Source organism: Amblyomma maculatum, chromosome 6 (genome assembly GCF_055883805.1).
Source record: "Amblyomma maculatum isolate TAMU_Amacu chromosome 6, ASM5588380v1, whole genome shotgun sequence".
Taxonomy (NCBI): domain Eukaryota; kingdom Metazoa; phylum Arthropoda; class Arachnida; order Ixodida; family Ixodidae; genus Amblyomma; species Amblyomma maculatum.
In genome coordinates this window covers 70027221-70050377 of record NC_139349.1, presented here as the reverse complement: position 1 = coordinate 70050377, position 23157 = coordinate 70027221, and the positions used below count along the sequence as shown (strand labels likewise).

At 44.5% G+C, this 23157-nt stretch overlaps 1 protein-coding gene across 1 annotated transcript; it reads right to left on the bottom strand.

The window, feature by feature from the left end:
• Positions 1-1869: 1869 nt before the first annotated feature.
• Positions 1870-22868, bottom strand: LOC146185984 (uncharacterized). Its single transcript, XM_084607958.1, has 13 exons — positions 22799-22868; positions 20920-20976; positions 20160-20396; positions 19297-19434; positions 18186-18323; positions 14450-14695; positions 8133-8388; positions 7697-7856; positions 6528-6673; positions 5086-5215; positions 4370-4525; positions 2494-2607; positions 1870-2043 (listed from the first exon to the last, which is right to left on the bottom strand). The coding sequence occupies exons 1-13, from the start codon at positions 22866-22868 to the stop codon at positions 1870-1872; spliced, it is 2022 nt and encodes a 673-aa protein (XP_084464084.1).
• Between the last annotated feature and the right edge of the window lie 289 nt (positions 22869-23157).

The window sequence follows — 23157 nt, the reverse complement described above, 5'->3', positions numbered from 1 at the left end:
AAAATCACGAGCATGGCACTTGAGGCGATAGATGACAGCTGACATGGCCGAGCACTGACTGCAAGTAGGGTTGCCTGACGTTACGTTTGGCAGAAGCTGCCAATTCGGTCCTCTCCTTTTATGTGGTAGGGTGATATCAAAATCAGACTGTCAGGATATTTGCATTCACGTTACCCCTAGGCCACGTAGGCACGTTGATACGGCTTGGTTAAAGCGGGGCTTTATATAGGGGCTGATAGCCTACGCTATCGCGTCATACCCTTAAAGGCGGAGCTCAAGTGTCCCCCGATGATTTTAATCTGATTTCATTATCTTAAAGTGCGTCGGCAATAAAATTATTTTTGATCAGTGCGTTACTTTCGTTGTGATTATTGTAATATTAAATTGTTTCCTAATGAAGACATTTAAGCGCTTATACTAAGGCTTTGATACAGTCTTTAAACAAATTTATTTCATTTAGTGATTTTTTTTCATGCTTCTCTAAAATCTTTGGTAGCATTTGCATATCTTAGAAGAATAACGAGCTACTGAATGAAGTTCCGCAGAAGTCAAAGTGGGGTTCTAAATGCGTTGCTATATATGGTTTGGTTTGGTTTGTGGGGTTTAACGTCTCAAAGCGACTCAGGCTACGAGAGATGCCATAGCGGAGCGCTCCAGAAATTTCGACCACCTAGAGTCCGTTAACGTGCACTGACATCGCACAGCACACGAGCACCTTGCTTTTCGCCGCTATGAAGAAGCGGCCGCCGAGGCCGGGTTTCGATCCCGCATCCTTGGGAACAGTAGTCGAGCGCCACAACCACTGTGCCACGCCGGCGGGGCGTGATGCTCGCTTTTATGACGTAAAACAAACCCCAGATGGAACAATGTACATCTGTTGCATGGCTATAGTTCTCTGTCTTTCCTTACGCCAGCATGTTATCCAGGGGACTCAAGCGTCCGGTGTTCAATTGTTCTCAGGAGAGGCGACGTATTACTTTATTGCCTAGTGCCTAAGCGTGACCAAGAGTTCACCTTAGTATGGCTGTGGAGGGGAAAAGTTGTGTGTGAACCTCTTGTGGATCATCTCCGAGTTGAGCAATCATGCGAACCATATGAATAATGAATGGCGTATAGCTTCCATCGAATCGGTTTTTATGCGATAGCGTACGTATACATGCGCTTTTTCTATCCCTCTTCTTTTCCTGTGATCGTCTCCTTGCGCCGTTCCATAGGTTAGCCCATTAGGTCAAACACGTATACTATCGCGGTCACCGTAAGCCAGAATTGAGAAAAATGTGTCGGGAAAAATACGAAATTTAATGAGATACATTTGTCGCCACTGGTTTCGCACTAAAGCCCTCTACATATCAGTCGAGCACACAATGCATTTGATTTCTTTTTCATTTTCAATTTCAATTTCAATTTAGATAAGTTTAACACGAAAAATAAAAAATTACGGACTGAAAAAGTGGTGATCGTTATTCCGTCTACATTTAACGAGAAGCTTAAGCGCTCTCCTGATTTTATAATAAACATTTAGATTTGTATACATGCAGAATCATTCGCATATTTTTCGGCATCATAAGTTCCCGGTCAAAATTTCTGAATATCTCTCGCCTACGCACGATTTCCTATACGTGTCAGGCTAAAGACTCGCAAGAAAATCCTAAAAGCCAGAACACATAAGGCGCCACAAGAGAAATGATGAGGATGCCACTGCGGTATCATACCAACACGAGCATAGTAACGGGAAGAGAACCAAACTGATATCGTACACGACATAATCTAACCCCGAATCTAACAACTAGACCCGAAGAAAAAAAAAAAGCTAACTTTCTTCTGAGTGTGCCTTTCTTCGACAGCACTGAGTCGTCCCAAGTCTGCTCGTCACCGTTTATTCGTTTCATCTGGGTGAGAAAGTGACGTGCTTAGTGCTGTCTTGAAAGCCCTGAGCCTAGTGAAAGCGCCATTTCCGCAGGTATTGTCGTAGTCCTCGTACTCTGCGTCGAACACAGCCCAGCCTTGATGTGGATGATGGTACAGGTTGAAGAAGGCCCTCGCCTGCAACCAAGAAGACAACGTTGTGAATACCACTCGAAACTGGTTGCCTAAATACAGAGGACAATTGGAATCACCTTGCATAACAGACGTAAAAAAAAGGAAAACATGAATAACAGACATTGTCGCTTTTTCATCTCTTGGTTTTCGTCCCTGACCTACGGCGTGTGACCCGTACCCCTACCTGCTGCATGTGTCTTTCTTGTGCGCTAGCGTCATGGTTGAATTCGTTCGCCAACGAGCCCAATTAAGAACATTGGGGTGCAACTATGAGTGCTTCTTGGCAACATTTCTGGCGTGTAATTATTTTGCTACCCAAAATCGCTCTTAAAATGCAATAACTTTACAATGAGCTCACGGAAGAAGCCCTGCGCGATCTTAATAACAATAACGGAGTACAATGAGCTCATAACAATACTGCAGCGCAAGCCATGGTTACCATGCCTCACTAACCTTTGCAGTCATGGTTTCGACGTCTTCGTATGTGTAGGTCCGGCTGTAGTCAGCGGCGGACAGCTTGACAATACCCGCGTTCACAATAGAGACGCTTGCCTTACTCTTGCACAGCTGGACGAGGAAAAGATTTAAGAAACCACTTTCAGAAAATCTATGTGAAAACAATGCATTTTTACCCTTTTTTTTCATTTACTGTTTGACTCGCCCATAACAATGTATATACACTTAAAGAGTGCAAACTAAACAATATTTCTAATGATTATTTTATCAAATAAATCATCATCATCAGCCTGACTATACCCACTGCAGGGCGAAGGCCTCTCCCATATTTCTCCAATTAACCCGGTTCTGTGCTAGCTGCGTCCACTTGACCCCTGCGAACTTCTTCACCTCATCCGCCCACTTAAATTTCTGCCGCTCCCGCCCCCCCCCCCCCCCCTCCCGCCCTGGTCCAGAAAATAAATACACTCTGCCAAAAACTTACCATGTTAATAATATATGAAAGCAAGCCGAAGAATCTACCCCGACATAAAGATAGCGATAACTTATGCTATTCTCAATGTACGTCAACTTTCTCGCAAAAGTCCAAACGACAGTGGTGAAATATTAGGAATATGCGTTGTGCGAAACAGTTTGCTTGTGTCGCCTGCCTTCCCTCTCAATTTTGGATTCCTGAAAATTTCGGTGATCGTTCAGGAGTGCCTCACACAACAATCCAGTCGGAACCCCGCCGGTCCAGACATGCTCATTTCCAGTGTAACACGGATTCTGCCTTTTGTTCTGACTCCCTTCCCCCTCCCAACACCACCCACAACCATTCACCACTAACCACCGCCACCGCCACCACCACTAGGAGAAAAGGTTCGATAGTCGCCGCATTCGTTGCGCCACCACAGCGATATTCCTTTTTGCCATGGCTGCGAAGCAGAGCCACAAGTCTACGAAAAAATTATAGGAGAAACTAGGTGATGGTTAAAATAAATGATCCCGGAAAGTGCTCGTAAGTGCTCCCACTGAAAAGCGTTTTTCGGGCACTTGACAGGTTCCGCGGTTCCCGGCTTCACGAAGCTCTAGTATGAGCGCCGTATAACGACTCGGAGTGCAATATCAACATTTTACGTGTCAGCAGGTAATGAATGGCAACATTTCCCATGGACTGCGTACAGGGCCGCTGCAGAGCGAGGCCTTTGCATATCATCTCCCCAACACGTCAGCGTTTAGTGGAGAAGCACTTGCGGCGCCAAACGTTCTCACATGGTTTGTTCACTTATGAGCACATCCAGGTAAAAATAACAGAAGTCGTCATCACGCGCAAACATCCGTCAACTATTGCTAACAACAGTAACGCGATGGCGTTGTATTGAGTGCCCCTTCGAAGTTAACGGTTTTCGGTATAATTCTGGCTGCATTGACATTTTTCTGGGACAGAAATACGCATTCATACACTGACAATCCTACCAATTCGTTCAACCTCGTGCTATTTCACTAAGAAGAAAGAGAATTGTTGCCGTTTTTTGTGTATAGCGAAGTAGTGTAGACTCCAAGATCCGTGCTTTGACGAAATTGTTCTCTCCGAACATCTATCTGAACTTTATACTCTTTCTTAAACACCCTCTATCAGGAAAAAAATAATAATGAATGCGGCGACCTGAATCACCTGCTTCTTTGCGTGCGTGCGTGCGTGCGTGCGTGCGTGCGTGCGTGCGTGCGTGCGTGCGTGCGTGCGTGCGTGCGTGCGTACAGGTACGTATGTGCGAACATTCAAACAATTTGGCAGTCTGAGCAGCAACATGTCACTACGACCGCAGATGGACTTTTTGTTGAGCAATATCAGATGTTTTCTTAACGACGCATACTTGCAAAGGCTCCGTACCTGCGAGAACTCTTTTTTCAGCATGTAAGTGGAATCCGAAGTACTCCCGGTGGCGTTGTCCTTCTTCTGGAACTCACCAACCATCATTGTGAATGATGGCATGACGTACGTCCGCGCCGGAATGCTGGCATCGTTCAGTTCCCTGGCCGTGCGTCGCTGAAGAGGTAGCAGCAAGCAGCGAATAAGGCATTGCACGAATCGAAAAGTAACTCGATATTTTGAGGTTATAAGCTTCTGCATATACACACGACGATTGAGGCGGGAAACATTTTATGAAATAGTGTGGAACTGGAACAGCTTTCTGCTTGCATGTTCAGCCACTTGTCGTAGCCGCCTTGTTTTGTCGCGTCATTCCCAGAATGAACGATAGTTGCGTTACGGGCACATTTTTCTAACTCATCTACATGGTCCCTTAAAATTTCCACGAAAGCATGTTAGGGTTAAATCATGTTCTGTGGTGTTCCCACCGGGATGAACAAAAACCATGAGCACAATTCTTTGATGTTTTACCCGTGAAAGAAAGGAATAATAAGAGGACCAGTAATCGCGCAACTAGCAGAAAGATCGCATTCGAGTCGGACTGACAAATCTCCAGTAATGCAGGTTAACAGTGAAATGGGATTTTCATTAGCAATTACACTGCAAGCATGACAGCGCTGAAAGGACACCGTCATAAGTGAAATGTTTTCTATGACCACAATCCACACTATACTTACAAGTGAAGGCTCGTTAGGAGTGTTGGTTATTTCGTTCCAGTAGTACCACACAGTGCCTATGATCGGGTATCTGCCATTTTTCCAGTCTTGAATGTGTGTATGAACGATGAACATCGTGATCGGGAGGTGGCTGAAAGTGAGAAAAAGAAAGCAGCAAATGCTTGTTCTTTTTTGGTCACCGGAAATAAACAGCCCATTAAAATTCCCCTGACAATTATCTCTCTCATTTCGACAGAGAGATCATTCGTCTAGCACACCAACAAAGGACAAAACAGCAACGCAGTACAGTGCAAACTATGGGGCGTTCCTTGGAGGGTGCGTATGTAGTCTTCAGTGCAGGGATTCTTATTGAGTCCTCGCTTGCTTTTCTTTAGTTACGCAATATTGTGCGTGAAACGCAAACAAAATCGGTTGAACCGAATAATCAGATTGGCTCGAGCATATACCTCTTTTTATAGTTTTGTTTGTGCTTTCCCGAAATAACTAGACCTTGCCGAGTCAATTATCAAGAACATTTTTTATTTTGTTTTGTTTTTTGGAGACGGCTGCCCATTTGTTGTGTAAACGATCGTCGAGTACATAGATTCCCACTGAAGTGTGTTGGTGACGCAGTAACCGTACGAACCAAACCACTAGATGATGCGTCAATCGGATGTCGCGCTGTATACCTTGTATATACACAGCGAGATCATAAAGCGTTTGAATAACTAGAGGTCGTTTGAAGAAAAATGTGTACATCAGAAAGAGAAGCGGGGTTTTCCTAAATACTGCTCCATACAGCCTAACCTAGCCTGACGTAAATAACCTAACATAACAATGTCGCTTGAATACCGCTTTACCTTCCGCGATTATGACAAATGATGAAACACAGCACCGTATTGCTCTGTTGCGCTGCGCTGTTTTGCCGCCGTGCTGGTTTTAGTTTCGTGTACTGTTAACAACGACATCCTATTTTTTTCCAAGTGCATTTCTAACGTGCTGTTGTGACGCGTGTTTTGTCGTGCATTCCGTTTGTGTGCATGTGTCCCATGTTCGTGTGCGAGGTGATTGACTAAACATGCGAAGTCTGCACTACTGTGGACTGTGGATTTAAATTAAAGGTTCCGCTTTTATATTTTCTGACGCCTCACTACTCGTAAGGGTTTCAAACTTCTAAAAAAGAAAACAACACCCCTCCTAATCCGAAACAATGACTCTAGATTCGGCTACAGCCAAGATACTGCCATTTGCACTAAAATTAATATATTCCTTTGTGAAGTACTATTGTTCCCAGTAGAGTCAGTAAAGTTCATTTCAGTAAAGCCAATAAAGTCAGTAAAGGCAATATACATGCTCCATTCTCAGTAGGCTTCGCCACAACAGCCTCCTTCCTCTCACAATGCCCAGAATGTAGCGTCGTTGCTCCGAGCGATTCACGTGATGTCGATGTAAGAAAGGCTTACTTGGCTAAGGCAGTCATAGCAGAAGAATGCTGATTTCCGTCGATGCGGTTCTTGTAGGAATGAAACTTGATGCCCAACACTAGATCAAGGTTCGCTCTAGTCTCCGGAGCTTTCTGTGTGAATTGGCCTTGCAGTTGCTTCAAGAGCTGCAGGAATAGGTCAGCACAAAATGGCAAACAAAAAGCAGTGTGCATATTAGAATTTCACAAGCGTCATGCATGAGGTCCTTTAGCCTGTTACATTATAATGCGCTGTTATAAGAACGGCTTGGAAAAAAGAAATAATATAAAAGAAACAACACCAGACACTGCTATCCAGGGAAACATGAACTAGTTGCTCCTCATCCGAGGGTGTTGGCCTTTAGGTCAACATGAAGATGCGCCTTGTCTGTTGAGGCGCTCAACAGATAGTTTCGGCGCACCGGGGGATTATTAACCCACCCAGACTTGGTGATACGTTCCAATGACTGAAAACAAAGAACGACTTCCTTCTTCTTTGCGATTTTTCTCACTAAGTTCTGTTGTAGGATTGAACGTGAAAAGTTTTTACTAACACTGTCGGATACCGTTCAATTCATGCCTTCTACACGAGTAGCACTACCAACCAGAATATGGTGTTTACCTTTTGGATGCGTTTTGAAATGTTACTACTTGAGAGTTAATAGTGCACCGGCAAAAAACTGGTTCACATTTTTTTATACGACCGTTGCTTCATTTGTTGGAGCCGTCGGTGCTGTGATGTCGGGTAATGAGAAGGAGAGAGAAAAGGAAAGGCAGCTATGTTATACCGAAGAGAATGGGAATTTCGTTTGACTGCGGTTTCCAGACTGAGAGACCCCTACAAATTTTCTTAATTAAAGAGCTGGTTCTGTTCCTTAGAGGTATCTATATCCCCCTCGACACAGATAGCGTGCTGCCAGGACATGCCAAGAGCAGTAAGGACCGCAGGCGACAGCATCGGCAAGCTATTCGCGTGATCCTACTATTTTTTTATGTTTCTTCAGGGCACGGTCGTCGACAAGAACTCTTTCTTTTTATGTGCAAAACTTAAATCTAGTCACTAACTGCACGCTATCCTCAGTGATCTGAGATTCATCCTGAATTGTGGTGAACGATTTCAAGGAGAATTAATATTTTGATATAAAGGAAACAATGCATTCTTGAGCTTACTTTAAGAACTGCCAGCTTCCCGTGCATATCTTCGAGAAGCTGCGCCACTCTCCCTGTGGCCTTGAGTATGCCGTAGTGAATGATCTTGCCTTCGAATACCTCGCGTAGCTTCTGCTCACCCATAGGAGTCATCATGGTTGCGAAAAAATGATCCACCTCACTGCAGTAAAGAAGAAAGTAGGCGAACATTTAGTACTCACTAGGCCAAGACTATTCAGGACGCATGTGATGCCGTACGTTTTCTAATAAACGGTTCAGACACCATACCACTCGGCCTGCAGATAATTGACAAGACTGTATATAACTGTAATTAACGCACATCATAACAGTGGGAGAAAATGCTAGTGCCTAAAAAGTGAGCTCCGCGTTTTTGATGCGTAGCAGATTTCAGACAAATATAAATGCGGATAGAGAGCGAACATAAGTCGTCAGTTACCCGTAGTCAATGGACAAGCCGTATCCAGTCTTCGAGGACTTTCTGGCAGCCTTTTGGAAGGCATTCCAGCTTTCCTGGTTCTTGCTACCACGGACAGCCATCCCCCGCCAGATTACGTCTGTGTAGAAGAGCCGGTCGCACAGGCCGTCAGGTGGCAGCATCTCCTCCACAGTCGCGCGGCTGCCAACCGTACACAGCAGGCGGTTGGGCCCGCCGATGTCTCCACCTGAACGGCCCTCGTGCTGTGGCTGCTCTGCTAAGCAAACGGAGGAGGATGAAAAGAGCATGCAGAAAGGATAACAGTTACCTTTTAGAGACTATTTGCTAACTAGCGCAAAAACGCCAGTGGGCTTTCAACTCGTATTTTGTGAATGGGGAAACACTCCCGGCCACCACATTACAGAGGCGCGGCCCAAAAAAGCCTGCGTGTTTGAAAGTTATATAACTAGTAAGATATCTTACGCAAACATAAGCATCCGTTAGGGGGGGGGGGGGGGGGGTCGAGGGGGCTTCTCTGTCCCCCCCCCCCCCCCCCCCCCCCCCCCCGTCTGAAATTTGAGTTTCATTTGTCAAGTGTCATTTGCTCTGTTATGGCTGCTCTGTTATAGCTCTGTCTCCAACTGCCTGGGATGAGTCGTCGAAGCATAACTTACTGACTATGCTAGAGCGCGAGTGAGACCGAGCAAAATGAGCGCGTATTTTAACCTGCAAATAAGTACTCCTTGTAGATATAGCCCGTCTGTGTTTTTACGTACGCGTTTAAATATCCTCCCAATCCAAAGTGCGGATGTTTTCTACCCTAACAACACCGACGAACTCCTAAGCACCTCTGCCTCGCGCGCTCTGAGGTGATGGATATTCGACGCTTTCTAAAAAGCGGTTTTCCGATGGAGGATTAGCCAGCTGACCGGCCGAACATTCTAGTGTGACATGTAAAAACGTTGAAAATTTTTATCAGAGTGATGCAAGCTGACATCAATGGACAGTAGCTGAGGTGGTCAACTCCATGGTAGTGATCCGACCAACAGCGAGCTCCCGTGACATAGTTATACATGATGATTCTTTTTCTCCTTGCATTGGATTAGACTGCGGTGGCAACACCAAGAATGTAACTTACTTGTATCCAGAATATGAGCTGGGAGAGTTTCTAGACAAAGCTAAGCACGCTGGCACCGGAGTCTTTGGAGTTAAGCCTTCTTACGATCCCATGGTCGCCAAATGTTACATACGATTTTAAGAATGATGTAACACTTGACAAGAGGACTTTTCGTTCCCAACGGCTGGTGGATTACGCCCCTTGGCCTGCGTATTCAGCTAAAGCAAAAAGCGCCCTTTGTCATTTCAGCATTACTCTTCCACCAAATGTTCACCATGGTACCCGAGGTACTTTTATTGCACGCGCTTTCAGCAACTAAAAAATGCACGAGGCGTGCAGGGATCACGTAAAATCCAAATTGAACCAGGAGAAAATGTCGGCCTCAAAGAACTTTATGGATATTGCGAGCACTGTGTGGCGCTTCATCTTTCACACGGCTGAACGTGCAGCTTCATCTTCATCCTGCTCTCTCTTGTAGATACCCATCGTCATCGCGAAGTGTGGTTCGCTACAGTGTGCGACCTGGGCTTCAGGTCTCCAATAAAACCTGATCCGCCAATTCCGGCCTTCGCGTTACCTTACACGTGGTGGAGGTGCGCCTTGATTTCCCCGCTGCTTCGTCACTTGCATCCACCTGGAGCTCCGTTCTGGCCGCCATTTGACCCCGACCACCATCGTCATGACCCAAGAGGGCCACTCCACTGTTCTGGGTTCTACAAACTCTACCCCAGCTCCCCTTGCCACTTGGGCTGTCAGCAGCCGTCAGCGCGACCCGCAGGTGTTCGCCGGTCTCCGCGGCGACGATGCTGATGACTGGCTCGACAGCTACGACCGGGTCAGTCCGACCTTCGCGTTGCCTTACGATATGATCACAGTACAAGCGTCCATCAGCGCTTATCCTGCGGTGATTATTCATGTGTGTGCTAGCCTGCCTACGCTTTCAAGCTAGTACAGTTGTCCTTGACCCATCTTTCCTCGGCCTGTGCTTCAGTGACGGAAACAGCAGGCAAACGGCTACCCACTGTACAACAGTTGAGCAGAGTACTGAACGAGCAAGTTGAAAGGAACCGCGAGAAACTATTTCCTATAGTTTCTACCATTATCTTTTGCGCAACGCATTGCTTGCCAATCCAAAGAAGGCAGTCTGACAGCGGGATCTTCAATGATCTCCTTAACTTCCGGGTAGAAACTGAGGATTCTCGCCTTCAGGAACACTTCGCTTCTCTGATGGCGATATTAAGTGCACTTCCGTCCGCATCCACAACGTGATGCTCTCAATCTGTGGCGACATCTTGAAAGAGCAAATAGTAGCCGAAGCTAACACAGCGTTTGCTCTTGACGTCCTTGCGGACGAAACTGGATATAATGCGCGGGAAGATCAGACGTCTATAGGCATTCGTTTCATTGACAAGGCAGGAGCCGAGGTTTGAGTTCGAGAGCAGTTTTGGGGATTTGTAGAACTGGAGCAAATGAACTCTGCTTTCACTGCCACTTCACACTTGAAGTTCACTCATAACTTATACCGGGCTGATTCTTTCAAACCTCGTTGGCATGGGGTACGATAAATGCTCTACAATGGCTGGAAAAGGAACATGAGTGAATAGAATAATATAGAAAAAGCTTGGGCCCTATTCTTCCACTTCGCAAATCATAACCTGAATCACAATTTGAATGAAGTCTCCTAAATCCGAAAAAATTATAGGGACCATCAAGCAAGCCATAAACTTTTTCAGTGAGAGCGCACTCCGAAAGAAATTGGTGCCCAACATTCCGATGCTGTGTAAAACAAGATTGTCTAGAAAGTACAAGTAAATTAGTACCTTCTCTTAGCATTGCGTGGCCATAGTCGAAGCACTAAAGGAGCTAGCGTCAAAGGAATCAAGTTTGAACGCTGCAACTCGCAACGAGCTTATGCATCCTCTATTGGGAAACAAGTTCATCTTTTACCATTTGCTTGCGCACTGTAGCGAAGTACAGCGCACTGCTGCGACCCGTTATCAACTTTCTACAAAGTGTATCCATGAACTCCTACACTGTACACGACCATATCACCGAGTTGAATATTTTATTGACCACCGGACTAACACTGAAGAACAGGCCTCTTGCATTATGAACTCCTAAGTGAGGCAGCCAATCGCTGAAGCGTCTTGATCTTTCTGCATTTTTTGCTCGCTTAGCCACAGACGAACGGCGTCCCAGCTTCAACCACCCACCCATTCATATTTTCTGCCAACTGGTAGAAAATATTTTCACCAACTGGCCTAGAGCCATGCTCTTCTAGGTCACATTTTCTAATTGTTTGATCGAATAAATATTTTGTAGATGCGATTGTTTATACTTGTACCCATTCTTTATGTAATCCTCCCAAACGGGGACTTTTAATGTAATAAAGTGATGTGACGGGATGGGATGGGATATCGTTTCTTTCATATGTTGCTCCACCACTTTAACTATTTTTCTGATTTCTCTTTTTTCTTAACTGCAATACTGTTTTCTCCTAAAATCGCTTGCTCGGCGTGTTGCTATATCATGCTTACAATTACACAGCGCGAAGACGAACACGAACAAGAGAGGAGACACCATAAAGCGCTGATATTAACAAAACTTTATTACTGAGCATGCGCGCTGTAACGTTATATGTGTGCGCTACGCGCAGCAATAAAGTTTTGTTGGTATCAGCGCTTTGTGATATCTCCTGTCTTGTCCGTGTCCGTCTTCGCGCTGTGTAATTGTAAGTCCTGCTCTCGCTTTGAGACTGTAAAGAATTCTGTACGCAGTTGTGAAGCGAACCCTGTACACGAGAATGGCCCTGTAAAACTCCGGGACAGCTGACAGCGAGCAAAGGGGCGCAGTTACTCAAATGCCATAATTAAATTCACGCGTTCAAACTTAGTGAATATTTTCCTAACGGACGCGAAAAATTCGGCCTGTGCTCATTTTTCGTACGTTTTAGCTTCATCTACAACGATCAGAGCAGGAAGACAGCAAGCCAGTGAATAATATCCACGCATATATCACTTTCCACTTGCGAAAGAATAGCGAAGCCCGAAGCGGCAACTCACCGCCAGTCTCCTCCCCACTGTGAACACTCGCCGAAGGAAGATTTCCCGCCTCAACTGAATGTGCTGCTCCTGTCGTAGTAGGCGATGGTTCTTTGTTCATGGTGGACAACGAGTTGTTTTGTGTCGCGCTTCCTGCGATATAAAAGTGCTGCAATAGTAGTCGGGGCAAAGTCTGCCTGCTATAATGTAGCTAACTTTACACAGTGGTCACGCAACGCTTCCTTTTTGTTTCTTTATTTGTTTACTGACTATTCATCCGTTAATGTACGCCAAGATGTGGGTTGTAGATAAATAAAGCAATCGGAAAAGATGCAACATGAAAAGACGAGCACTGAACTTCGCAGATACGTAAAACTTCATCACACAGCACTACGGAAAGCAAAAAGCACAGAACACCAACACATCAACCCAAATAATTTTTCACGGACCGCGAATAACAAATAATGTCTTGAGACTATTGTTCATACTAAAAAGTACCATAGATATCAACGAACACTTGCGGTCTTTCAAATTGATTCACAAACGCAGCAGCCGCTCCCCTTCATATTAATCTTGCTCGCCATGACAATCAGAAGCCTGCTTCGGGCACGTTTATGAAAGAATGGAAGGTGTTAAATGTTCTTACGCTGATTGTGTGGCTAGGGAGCAGAAGGCACCTATAATATTTCTATTTCCGCGCCAGTTAAACTTCTGAGAACCTCAACACTATTCGAGTATCGAACATGCGCTTGTTTGGGATATGGTGCCTTGGTTCCCATTGGCGTTCAAACACAAAATTCATATATGATTGCTTCGTAGCATGCCAGTGAGAAAGCGCATAAAAAGTGGCAGAGGTTTAACCAAGGTTGTACTGAGTTACATGAGTGTTAGCTCATTTTCTCAGTTTTACGTGGTTTAGCGCTTGATTTTGGAATCTACTCATCGAGACCTTTTCAGCGGTATATGAGTTTGACATTGTAGCACGAAGTGTAATCACGAATAATTACTTATGGTAATTACGGCTCATAATTAGCGTGGTGCAATTGTACTCGATATAAGTTATCCAGCTGTAATGTAAAGTTCAATATTTAGACAGAATTGAATATTTGATTATAATTAAGGTTTACAAATACTCCAAAGCATCATACTCGGCATAAGCTATCCAACGATATATGATTATGATGAAGCGTAAGGTTCAATTTTTATTCACAATAACCAATTACCTATAGCTAATTATGTCACGCAAACAGTTATAGTCAGTTAGTCATGCGGTCATATACCAGCTTAGCATAGTGTTATAGTCAGGTGGGCTACGTCCTAGCTTGATCTTGAAGGTTGAGCTGAAGGTCGTTAAAGCGGGCGTAATCCGTTTTTGATTTTTGCGCTGAGCTGAGCAAAATTATCCAAAACATTTTGAGTGCTCATTTATTTCCTTCCTTAAAGTTTGTTAGTATTTTGTTATGTTCTATGCAGCTTTTTTTTGCATTGTTGTCGCATTATATTACTGGAACTTTATACTGCTGTAACTTTAACGTTTTCCTTTCACGAGACATCTGTCTATGGTTATTAATTTCAAACAGTGTTTAATTACAGCTTACTCAGTATCAACACTAGGGTCTGCGCGAATATTGCTGCAAGGATGATAACGTTCGTGCTGAAGCCAACGCTCTCAGCTTTATTGCTTTATTGCCGCCGAGCGACGACGCCAGATCCAATTAAGTCAAGCAATCTCACAAATAACGAGGCCGTGTACCTGGCTACAGTTAAAGAGTGAAAAAAAAGCGAAAGCAATGACGGGTGGGCGGTGCAGTCGGACGACTGTCTTCTGTCACTTATCAGAAGTGCGACAAGCCTCGAGTGCTAATGAATGAATAATATATGTTTACATAAAATAACGCTGCGGACTTTGAGGCATGTAGTCCCATGGAGAGCTTTGCATTAATTTTGGCTCCCCGGAGATGCTTATTAATCAGTACACTGGCGATTTTGTTTCACCGCGAGCTTCTGCCGGGCACCTGAACGCCACGTACACTGAAACACTAAGACGACGGCATCTGCACGTAGAGGCAGTTGTCCTGCCGTGAACTTCACTCTGCTGGTGAAGATTATGACTACATTTACGCGCGCTTTGTACACTTCTTTTTTGCCGTCTTGTGGTGCTTTGAGAACGAGATGCTTACCTCCTATCCGATCGTACCGTTCGCCTGGCAGGCTACTCATGTTCCCGTTTTGTTTAAGGCCAGACGTGAGCGCCAAATCGTCCTTAGCTCCTCCTCCTGGCTTAAGAGAGGTTTTTGGTCGGTCGCCTTCAGTGGATGCGCTCCCGTTGCCCGCATCACTCCGCTTTTCAGGCTCTGCGCTCGTCGACGGCTGACCACGTTTGACCGTGCTGTTCCCTCCGCTCTCGCCGGTGTTCTCCAAGCCACCTGTTAGGGCAGTTCGAGGTAAAGAATGAAAAATTATGAGGCACTGTAGCGACTAAAGTAGTGAAAGGCGAAAGCCTGAGTGCCTATTCTGCTACGCAACTGGCGCTAAGTAGGAATTGATTAATTAATATGTAATTGTTTAATTATTAACCAATTAATCAGTCATCACTTCGTTACGCATTACCTAATTAGTTGTCAATTGTTAATTAAATCATTAATTGGCAATTGTCATTGATTGACATATGGCCATATAAGGCACGCATTAGTGCATACTGTGGTGGTGCTCTGTGATCTGTCGAGGCCTCTATGACGTCATCCCGCCTCGGCCAATCACAACGCTGCAAATGCGGGACACATTTTGCCCATGACAGTATGAGCCATTAAAGGCTTCCGCCTTAAAATTGCTAAGAAGCAACGTGTTTTCGACAAAGTTATGCTCTGAATTTTCTGACGAAAAAAAACGAATTGTTTACAATATCTCAATTTGCAGTGCAGTGAAATATACAGCTGCGTAAGCAAACAAATTGGAGACATGTGTTTGAATTGCTTTGGTTTATAGGGTTTAGAATCCTGATATGGCTAAGGCTGTGAGAGACGCCGTAGTGTATGGTTCAGTAAATTTAAGCCAGCTGGATTCTTAACCGTACAGTAATATCGCTCACTTCACGGGCGCCTTGCGTTCTGCGAGGTATCGAAAATCGGCCGCCGCAACAGAGATCGAACTCGCGTCTTTGAGGTCAGCAGTCAAAAGCACTAATAACTAAGTCACCTCAGTGCGGCTACGCATGAAATGATCCCCAGGTTACGGTAGGGTATGTCCAGAGGGCAAAATCTTTTTCAAGTATGCACCGTGTCAGTCACGCATGAAGCAATCAAGGGCGCGGGCCAGTTAAGAAATATGTGAGATGCCTCGAATATTCGTATTTCGATGAGAGAGCTCTGCTGGACTGAGCGAGCTGTATGAAAGTGAGTGCTCAAGAAATCCAAACACAATGATGCCATCATTAATGGGATTACAATTTTGCATGAAGAATGGTGGATACTGGACAGTGACATCAAACTGCAGTGAAGTAGCGAAATGCACACGTTAACACGCGTGTGCAAAAAAAAATAGAGCTAAGGTACTACTGGAGACAAAAGTTTCCAGGACGAATCACCAGAAATCCCAGCCAATAGCTCTACTGTTAGCCGGTGTCCGGAGACCAGACTTAACGGTATGAAAGTCGGACTGCCATGTTGTGACACAATCTAGTGAAATCAAAAGATCGCCAAAGAATGTGCCCAAATTTTTTTTCCCAGTGTCCTGGAAACTTGTGTTCTCGGTAGTACATTGAAGGTCTTTTGATAGCTTTGCTTAACTGATCATGAAATTTCCCCGAGTTTTATAGAACAGCATAAGCAAACTGAGAGGCGCTTCCATGGACTAATAAAAAAGTTGCCGCCATGCTACGTAGTAAAACCGACGCTCTAGAAAAAAAATATATTTCTTTCTAAAATGTATTTAGAGGTAGCCTTGGACTACTAAAATCGTTCACAAAGTTGGGATACATACAAATACAAAATTCATTATTTCTCATACAGGAAAAGTAACTTTTCGACTTCCTGGTGAGTGCGCGCGTTCTTCTGGTCAAGAAATATAAGCCCTGGTGAGTGAAACGTGTGCATTTAACAGTGCGGGCTTCTCTATAGTTAGAACGTTGTGCTCTTCTGTCGATGTGGCGTCGATGCATGGTCCCTTTAAACAGCTGACGAGCTTAACAGGATTTTCATGGTACCGAAGAAAGGATCGAAGGCTCCTGACACAACCGGCACTAAAGCAAAAAGAAAACGAGGCAGGCGGCTTGTTTCGTCTTCTTTTTAAGTGCATCGTCTGGCATCACTAAGTCGCGTCTTTGCAGCTTTACTAAGCATGCTGAATGCAACGCTGAGCGGTAAGATGTTCTTAAAGACAACCAGAAGGTTTCACACTCAATTTCCCTTCGCTTTAATACTTTAAAGGCCCCTAGATTTATTTATTTATTTATTTATTTATTTATTTATTTATTTATTTATTTATTTATTTATTTATTTATTTATTTATTTATTTATTTATTTATTTATTTATTTATTTATTTATTTATTTATTTATTTATTCACTCATTCATTCAATACTGCAGGCACAAGTCCTAGCAGGAGGGGCATACAAGACAAGAATAAGTTGACCACGATCATTTACAAACGCGAAAAAAAAAAAAACACCGTTGCTTTAGAATAAAATATGGAGCACGCAGAACTTATACAATAGTAATGGCACATGGAAGTACACAGAACGGTCAGGAAAACGCTATGAAATAAAGTACAAGTTACAAGCAGGGTCCAAAAAAAAAAAAAAGACATTACAACTATGCGCTGTTCAGGATGTATACGCTTCGATCATACTCAAAGAATGGATTCAGTTATTGGGTAGCTTGTTCGTCTCTAGGGGAGAAAGGAATTTTGGAATGAAGTGGTCCTCGCGAAGTAAGGTGTTAATGAAAGCGAGTGACTATGATGGGTCTGCCACGTACTGAGCGTATAGATTGGGGTCTAAGGCAAGTTTGTGATTCAATAGCGGGTACCAATGGGGGTATCATATCAACAATATCGTATTGCCAATATCAATGACAAGTTGCGCAATACTAGCCCTATTCCTGCATAAATCATTATATTAAGCAAAAGGTTAGAGCACGGAGGATTAGCAAGCAGCGGCCTTCGGTGCGAACGATGTCTAACACTGCTTCTTAATATCCAAATTGTGACGTCCCTACTCTATGATATCCATACAGTTAACACGTGCAAAATATACAATCGGCAGTACACACACCTTCTGAAGCTCGTTCGCGGCTTCCATTTAGAATCTAAACGTCCGTATTGCATAGAAGCCTGGTGCACGCTCTTTGGTGAGTGTGCACATAAGCTGCTCGCACCGCCTCTCATTATTCACCCCACATATAGTATTCGTATTGCAAGCGCAGTGCAAAGCGAAGTGAACTGGCCCCCTCGTCTGTGTACTCTTTCTTTCTTCACCCTCCAGCTGGACTACATCCGCCCTCAGGCCATCAAAATCGGCGCAAACGCACGAAATCTCGCCAGAAAACTAATGAGCCCTTAACTATCAACTTTTTCAGCTTTATCGAGACCGGCCACTTTACCTGTGACGCACATAAACGATTAATGCACGACATGACTATTCGAAATGTGGCTATTCGAAAGACATCTCAGAAATAGAGTCTCAGCAGATTGGAATATGTTCATTTTACAAGTATACTGGAGAGTGACAACATTGATTTTTGACACGCAGAATGATGCTGCCGTCTCTTAAGTTCTACTTTATTTTCATGCTGTACTAATATCTAAAATAAGGCAAATGTGTCTCAGGCGCTATCAAACAACCGCACAGGATGCTGTACATAGTGATATGATGCTCCAATTTCTATTTTGCACCTGGAAACATGGATTCAGATTTATGTACCTTCAGCAGCCTCGACGGTAGTGGCGTTCACATTGGCCCCATTGGTACCGCTGGCCGTCTGGCGCGAGTCAGTGTTGGAATGCGCCTCTTCGGAAGTGTTCGCTGTATGACCAACGTGTTCTTCAGTCTTTTTGTTGCCTGCAGGCAAATCCCGACAAGCGGACACCTGACGACCTTTGTTTCATGGGAGGACGAAATGTCCAAAGAGGCTTTCTTCTTTTAGTAAAGCTCTAGCGAAGTATTCTCCCACCTGTAGCTGCGTACCACTGGAAAAGCTGGGTCTTCAAAAGCAAAATTAAACCTGAGAAACAGTACATTGATACGCCGATATTCTATGTCGCCAGAAACGTTGCGCGTCAGAAAACCACCATGGTCAAGACAAGGTAAACAAAGATATAATCGACATGAACAAAATGTGTTGGCACCGATGCCAATAATAACACCAATTACCTATACTAGGCAATATCAATTTCAACTGTTAATTAATGTCACTTGCAACATGAGTATAATCATTAACTGCACACATTAACAATAATTACCGATACTGACTTACTCTTATTGACGTTATTCACCAATATTTACTAACAATACTAACGATACTTGAATTCACAACAAACGGCAACGCTCACAACAAAAGGATTTCGGATTAACTGCCAGTTCCTCTAGCGCCCATACGCCTCCCATAAAGTTTTTGCTCCGTTAGCAACATCACCTAGTGAACACTAAAACGCTATGTGGCTCTTAAGAACCTTCTCAAAAATTGAGGATCTCGGCAACCTGAAATCGGTCCGTATAACATTGCAGCGATATGGAAAGAAGGCTCAAGCGGTCTCCTATGGAAATAAAACCGAAACGATGAGGTTTCCTTGCGATCTCTCGATAGAAAGAAGGCTCTTTCGATCTCCTTTGTTAAGAACACCGCAAGAACCTTCTTCATATCGAGAGACCGCAGGGAAGCCGCATCGTTTCGGTTTTATTTCCACTCTAGTAATATCTAATATAATCTGAGTGCTCCTACAGACGCCATCTACAAGACGAACAGGGTGCTGTACATAATATGCTGCTTCAATTTCATTTTTGCAGATGGTAGCATGCAGTCAGGTGTATGTACCTTCAGGCCTCCCAGCGGTAGCGGTGCTCACACTGGCCACTTGAGTACCGCTCGTAGTCAGGCGCGAGTCTATGCCGGAGTGCGCCTCTTCTGAAGAGCTCGTTGTCTGATCAGTGCGCGCGGCAGCCGTGCCGTCGCCTGCAGGCAAAACCCGACTTGAGGGAAACCTGACGCCCTTTACTTCGCCAGGCATAAATTAGTGTGCGCAAGAAAAAAAACTAAGAACATTGCCCAGCCCGCAAAATGACCGGTGACACACAACGGTGCGCTACTTGCAACAGCGAAAACCATTAGTAGAAAGTCGTCAACCCTCATTAGCAGCAGTAAACATTAATTGCGCACAGCCAGGTGTAAATTTCATGATGCGAGCCATCGTTTTATGACCAATGGCCGCATCCAAGGTGCATAAGTGGCATGGGCAGCAGAGTCTCCGTGATTCCATCAGGCATCATTGCCTCTACTATTGCGACTGTAAATAATGAAACATCTTGATAGCAGCTCACTTCAAGTGCTTTGCTCGCTTATTATTTTCCACGCCAAGTTGTTATTTCAGTCTGCTTCTATGTTTTTCTGCCTGCACGCCAATCCCTACGCGTAATTCTGTATGTATTTTCTTCTCTGGCATGCAATCGAGCACTACCGCGACGGAAAGAAAGCGAATTTCAAACATGGATTGGCATAGCTATGGGCAGCTATCGAAAGAGCAGCCATAGAGGCACCATGCATTGCGGATTTTAAATATAACATGCAGCCATAGTACTGAGCGTGCCTTAGAAAAGCAACTGTTTTCCATCGCGTCTAGGTTTTGAGACGAGATACCACACTCTCTGTAATATCTTAAACAAAGGCCAAACGGCGCGTACCAGAGCCGTCAGCCGGAGTAGCGTCGCTGTCTGTTGCACTGGGGCTTGACCTTGTCCGCTCGGTGACCTCTGAGGCGTCTTCGGTCTCGTCCTCTGAGCCGCTTTCCTCGTGGGTAGTCCCGATTGTATGGTGCGGTGTGATGGTTCTCTGCCCGCCTTGCTTGGTGCCGGTTGTCGGCACAGGCGTTGACTGGGTAGTACTCTTCCGCGCGGCCGCTACGCCTTGATTGACGGCCCCTACAAGGCATAGTAAACGCCAGCTTGTAAGAGGATTGAATTGCGCGCTACAAAATAAAGAAAAAAGCAACTAGCTCTTTTCGTTAGCCCATTGAGCTCTGAAAGCGAGCGAATTTGTGACTTTGTTAAAATATCCGCATTATACAATACCGTCTAGATGTGATCACAGAGGGAAATTTGATTACATACAGAGTTCAAGACAGTGAACAGCCGGCTGCCTCATTCAATATGTCTTCGCCCCTCTTTCTGATCGTAATTTTGCACATTTAGTCGGACAATAAGTTTGTCAACGCTGATTTCGGCGACAAAATCTTAACGCCGCATTGTATACGTGCCTGTCGGAGCAAAGAAAGCCCGATGTGCTTATTTCACTTGACACGCTTCACACGCATGATGTTCCTCCCGATATGCCCCTCGTTTTTGTTATCGTTAGTTTTTGTTTTTTTCACTCGGGATGGGCATCGTTGAAAACCTATACCACATCGATAGGTGTGCATTTAAAAACGTCAGAGTTCTGACTTACCTGGACCTCTCGGCGCTGTTTTTTTGGGAGAACCACCCTTTTTGTCCGAACTTCCTCCTGAAAACAAAAACACGACAGAAGAGAAATAGATTGTGTCAATGTTTCCTAATCCTTTAAAAAGCCGCGTATAAATCTTTCGAGACGTAAAAAAAGTTACCTGTGTTCGTTAAAGCGTACAGCTTGAACGCTGATATTGATGCAAGTGTATTCTTACCAAGCACTAATTAGTTCATTTGAAGTGACTGGTGACACTGCCACCAAATTGCGCGAAGGAATCAGGATGCAGATTTACGACTGTTTGCCAGTGTTGAGGCTCTCGTCTTTCTTTATCTTGCGAAGTCATTGCCAGAAGAAAAACTTAATACTTGAAGCACACAAAAAATACATTGGCAGCATTCTTTAAATCTATCAGGTTAAAATCAGAAAATGAAAATAAATACTAGAGTGCGAATATTGAAATTTTCGATTAAAAATAGAATACGAATATGGGGGAAAATGCCTTCGATTATCGAATCAAATGTCGAACACCATATCACTAAAAAAAAAATTAAAAATAAAATATAGCAAACGTTGCTCGTCTTATTTAGTTCAGAATGCGCATGATATTTGCAAATAGCATTAAATTAGAACTGCACAGAAGTGCATTACCTACTCGAAAATTCAGCTTAAATTTTATACAGGATTCTGCATACCGGTTTCTCGTACACGAAAGACGTACATAGAACCAGAAGCTTTCATATCGCTGCAGATTAAAGTGAACTCCCGGTAATTCGACCGGAAAAAATGTACGCATTAACCGAAAGCTTGAATTATAGAATTGGCCTGAAGAAACTGCCGAAAACCATTTTCACCGCAGTAATTTTATCCGATGAACAGATGCGTGATGATTGTCTGCATTTGAGATTAAACCGAAGTGAGAGCGGCGTTTTCTGTTTTTTCTTTTTTTTTTTTTTTTTTTTTTTTGGTTTCGTCATATGATTCGCTGTGCGCGTACTGTAGTGAATGCCCTCTTAACAAAACGGCCCCGTAGAGTTTCGAGGATGCTTCACTGCATTGTGTTTAAGCATTGCGGTGAAGTGCGTGGTGCGGCGAATCCGTGATGAATTCAAAAATTTTCGGTGTCTTCGATAATGCTCCAATATTCGGAAAGTTCGAAAGAATTTCGAACACGAATCGAATAATAGACGTAATCTATTCATATTCGAAATTTCAAATATTCGCACACCCCTAGGGCAACATTGCAATTGTACACACGAGTGCACAATTCCAGGTAAACGGTTTCACTAGTACGGTTCTCCTGAAACATGCTGAATGGCTCATACGAAGTTGTATTTTTTTGTTTTGAATGCCTTCCACGATTGGATAATGCGTGCATCTATCTGACGCCAGACGCAGAAGTAGACCGCGAATGTCCATGCGGCTAATCATAACCACAGTGCTCACACTGTCTGTTGCGCACTTGGAGTAGCTGCTGACTATAGACACAGCCGCAGGTCATTTTCTCGCGCGGTTTCAAAAAAGTTGCGAATATGTCAGCCTCCCCATTCTACGCAAAGCAAGTGAACTGCATCAATGTCCCGGTCCCCTGGTAACGTGTACGGTATAGTAGGGCTTCTCTGTTCAGAAAGCGATTGCAATCGCTGCTCAAGGCATAATTTTCGACGTACTACATCTAGAAGCAATATGAAAAGAAACACGTGAACTTGTGTATATGGGGGCAGATAGGGTCCGTAAGCTGTCCTAAAAACTGGACGCACGCCCCGTCGCAAGCAAGGCAATGCAGGCGTGCAATTTTTAAAGTGAGAGCAATATTGTCGCGGGGCAGTACACAGAGGTAACCGCAACAGTTCACCGTAAGGGACACACTACCAGAGCCAACCCAGCCTAGCTTCAGCGTCGTCGATGTTCAGCACGCCACCCCAGCACGTGTTCGTCGTCTCGATACTCATGTCACGAAATCGTTGTTAAACCAGCGCGGCGCGAAGGAAGTGCGCGCGCGATGTCGCGTAGACGCTTCGGAAACATTGGAGAAATCTGTCCTTTCCGCGTGTTTAGAGCACGTAGCCTTGGAATGGCCTTGCACAGTTTGAGGGTCATCCTCTTCTCATCACCCAGAGGCGGCAGTGACTCACCGATGAAGAAGCGGCTGGTATGTTCCAGACCCATCCGCCACGCTTGACCATGCATTGATGATGCGTTTATCGTCCTTGTCCCGCCTTTGTTGCGCTGTTCCCCAGT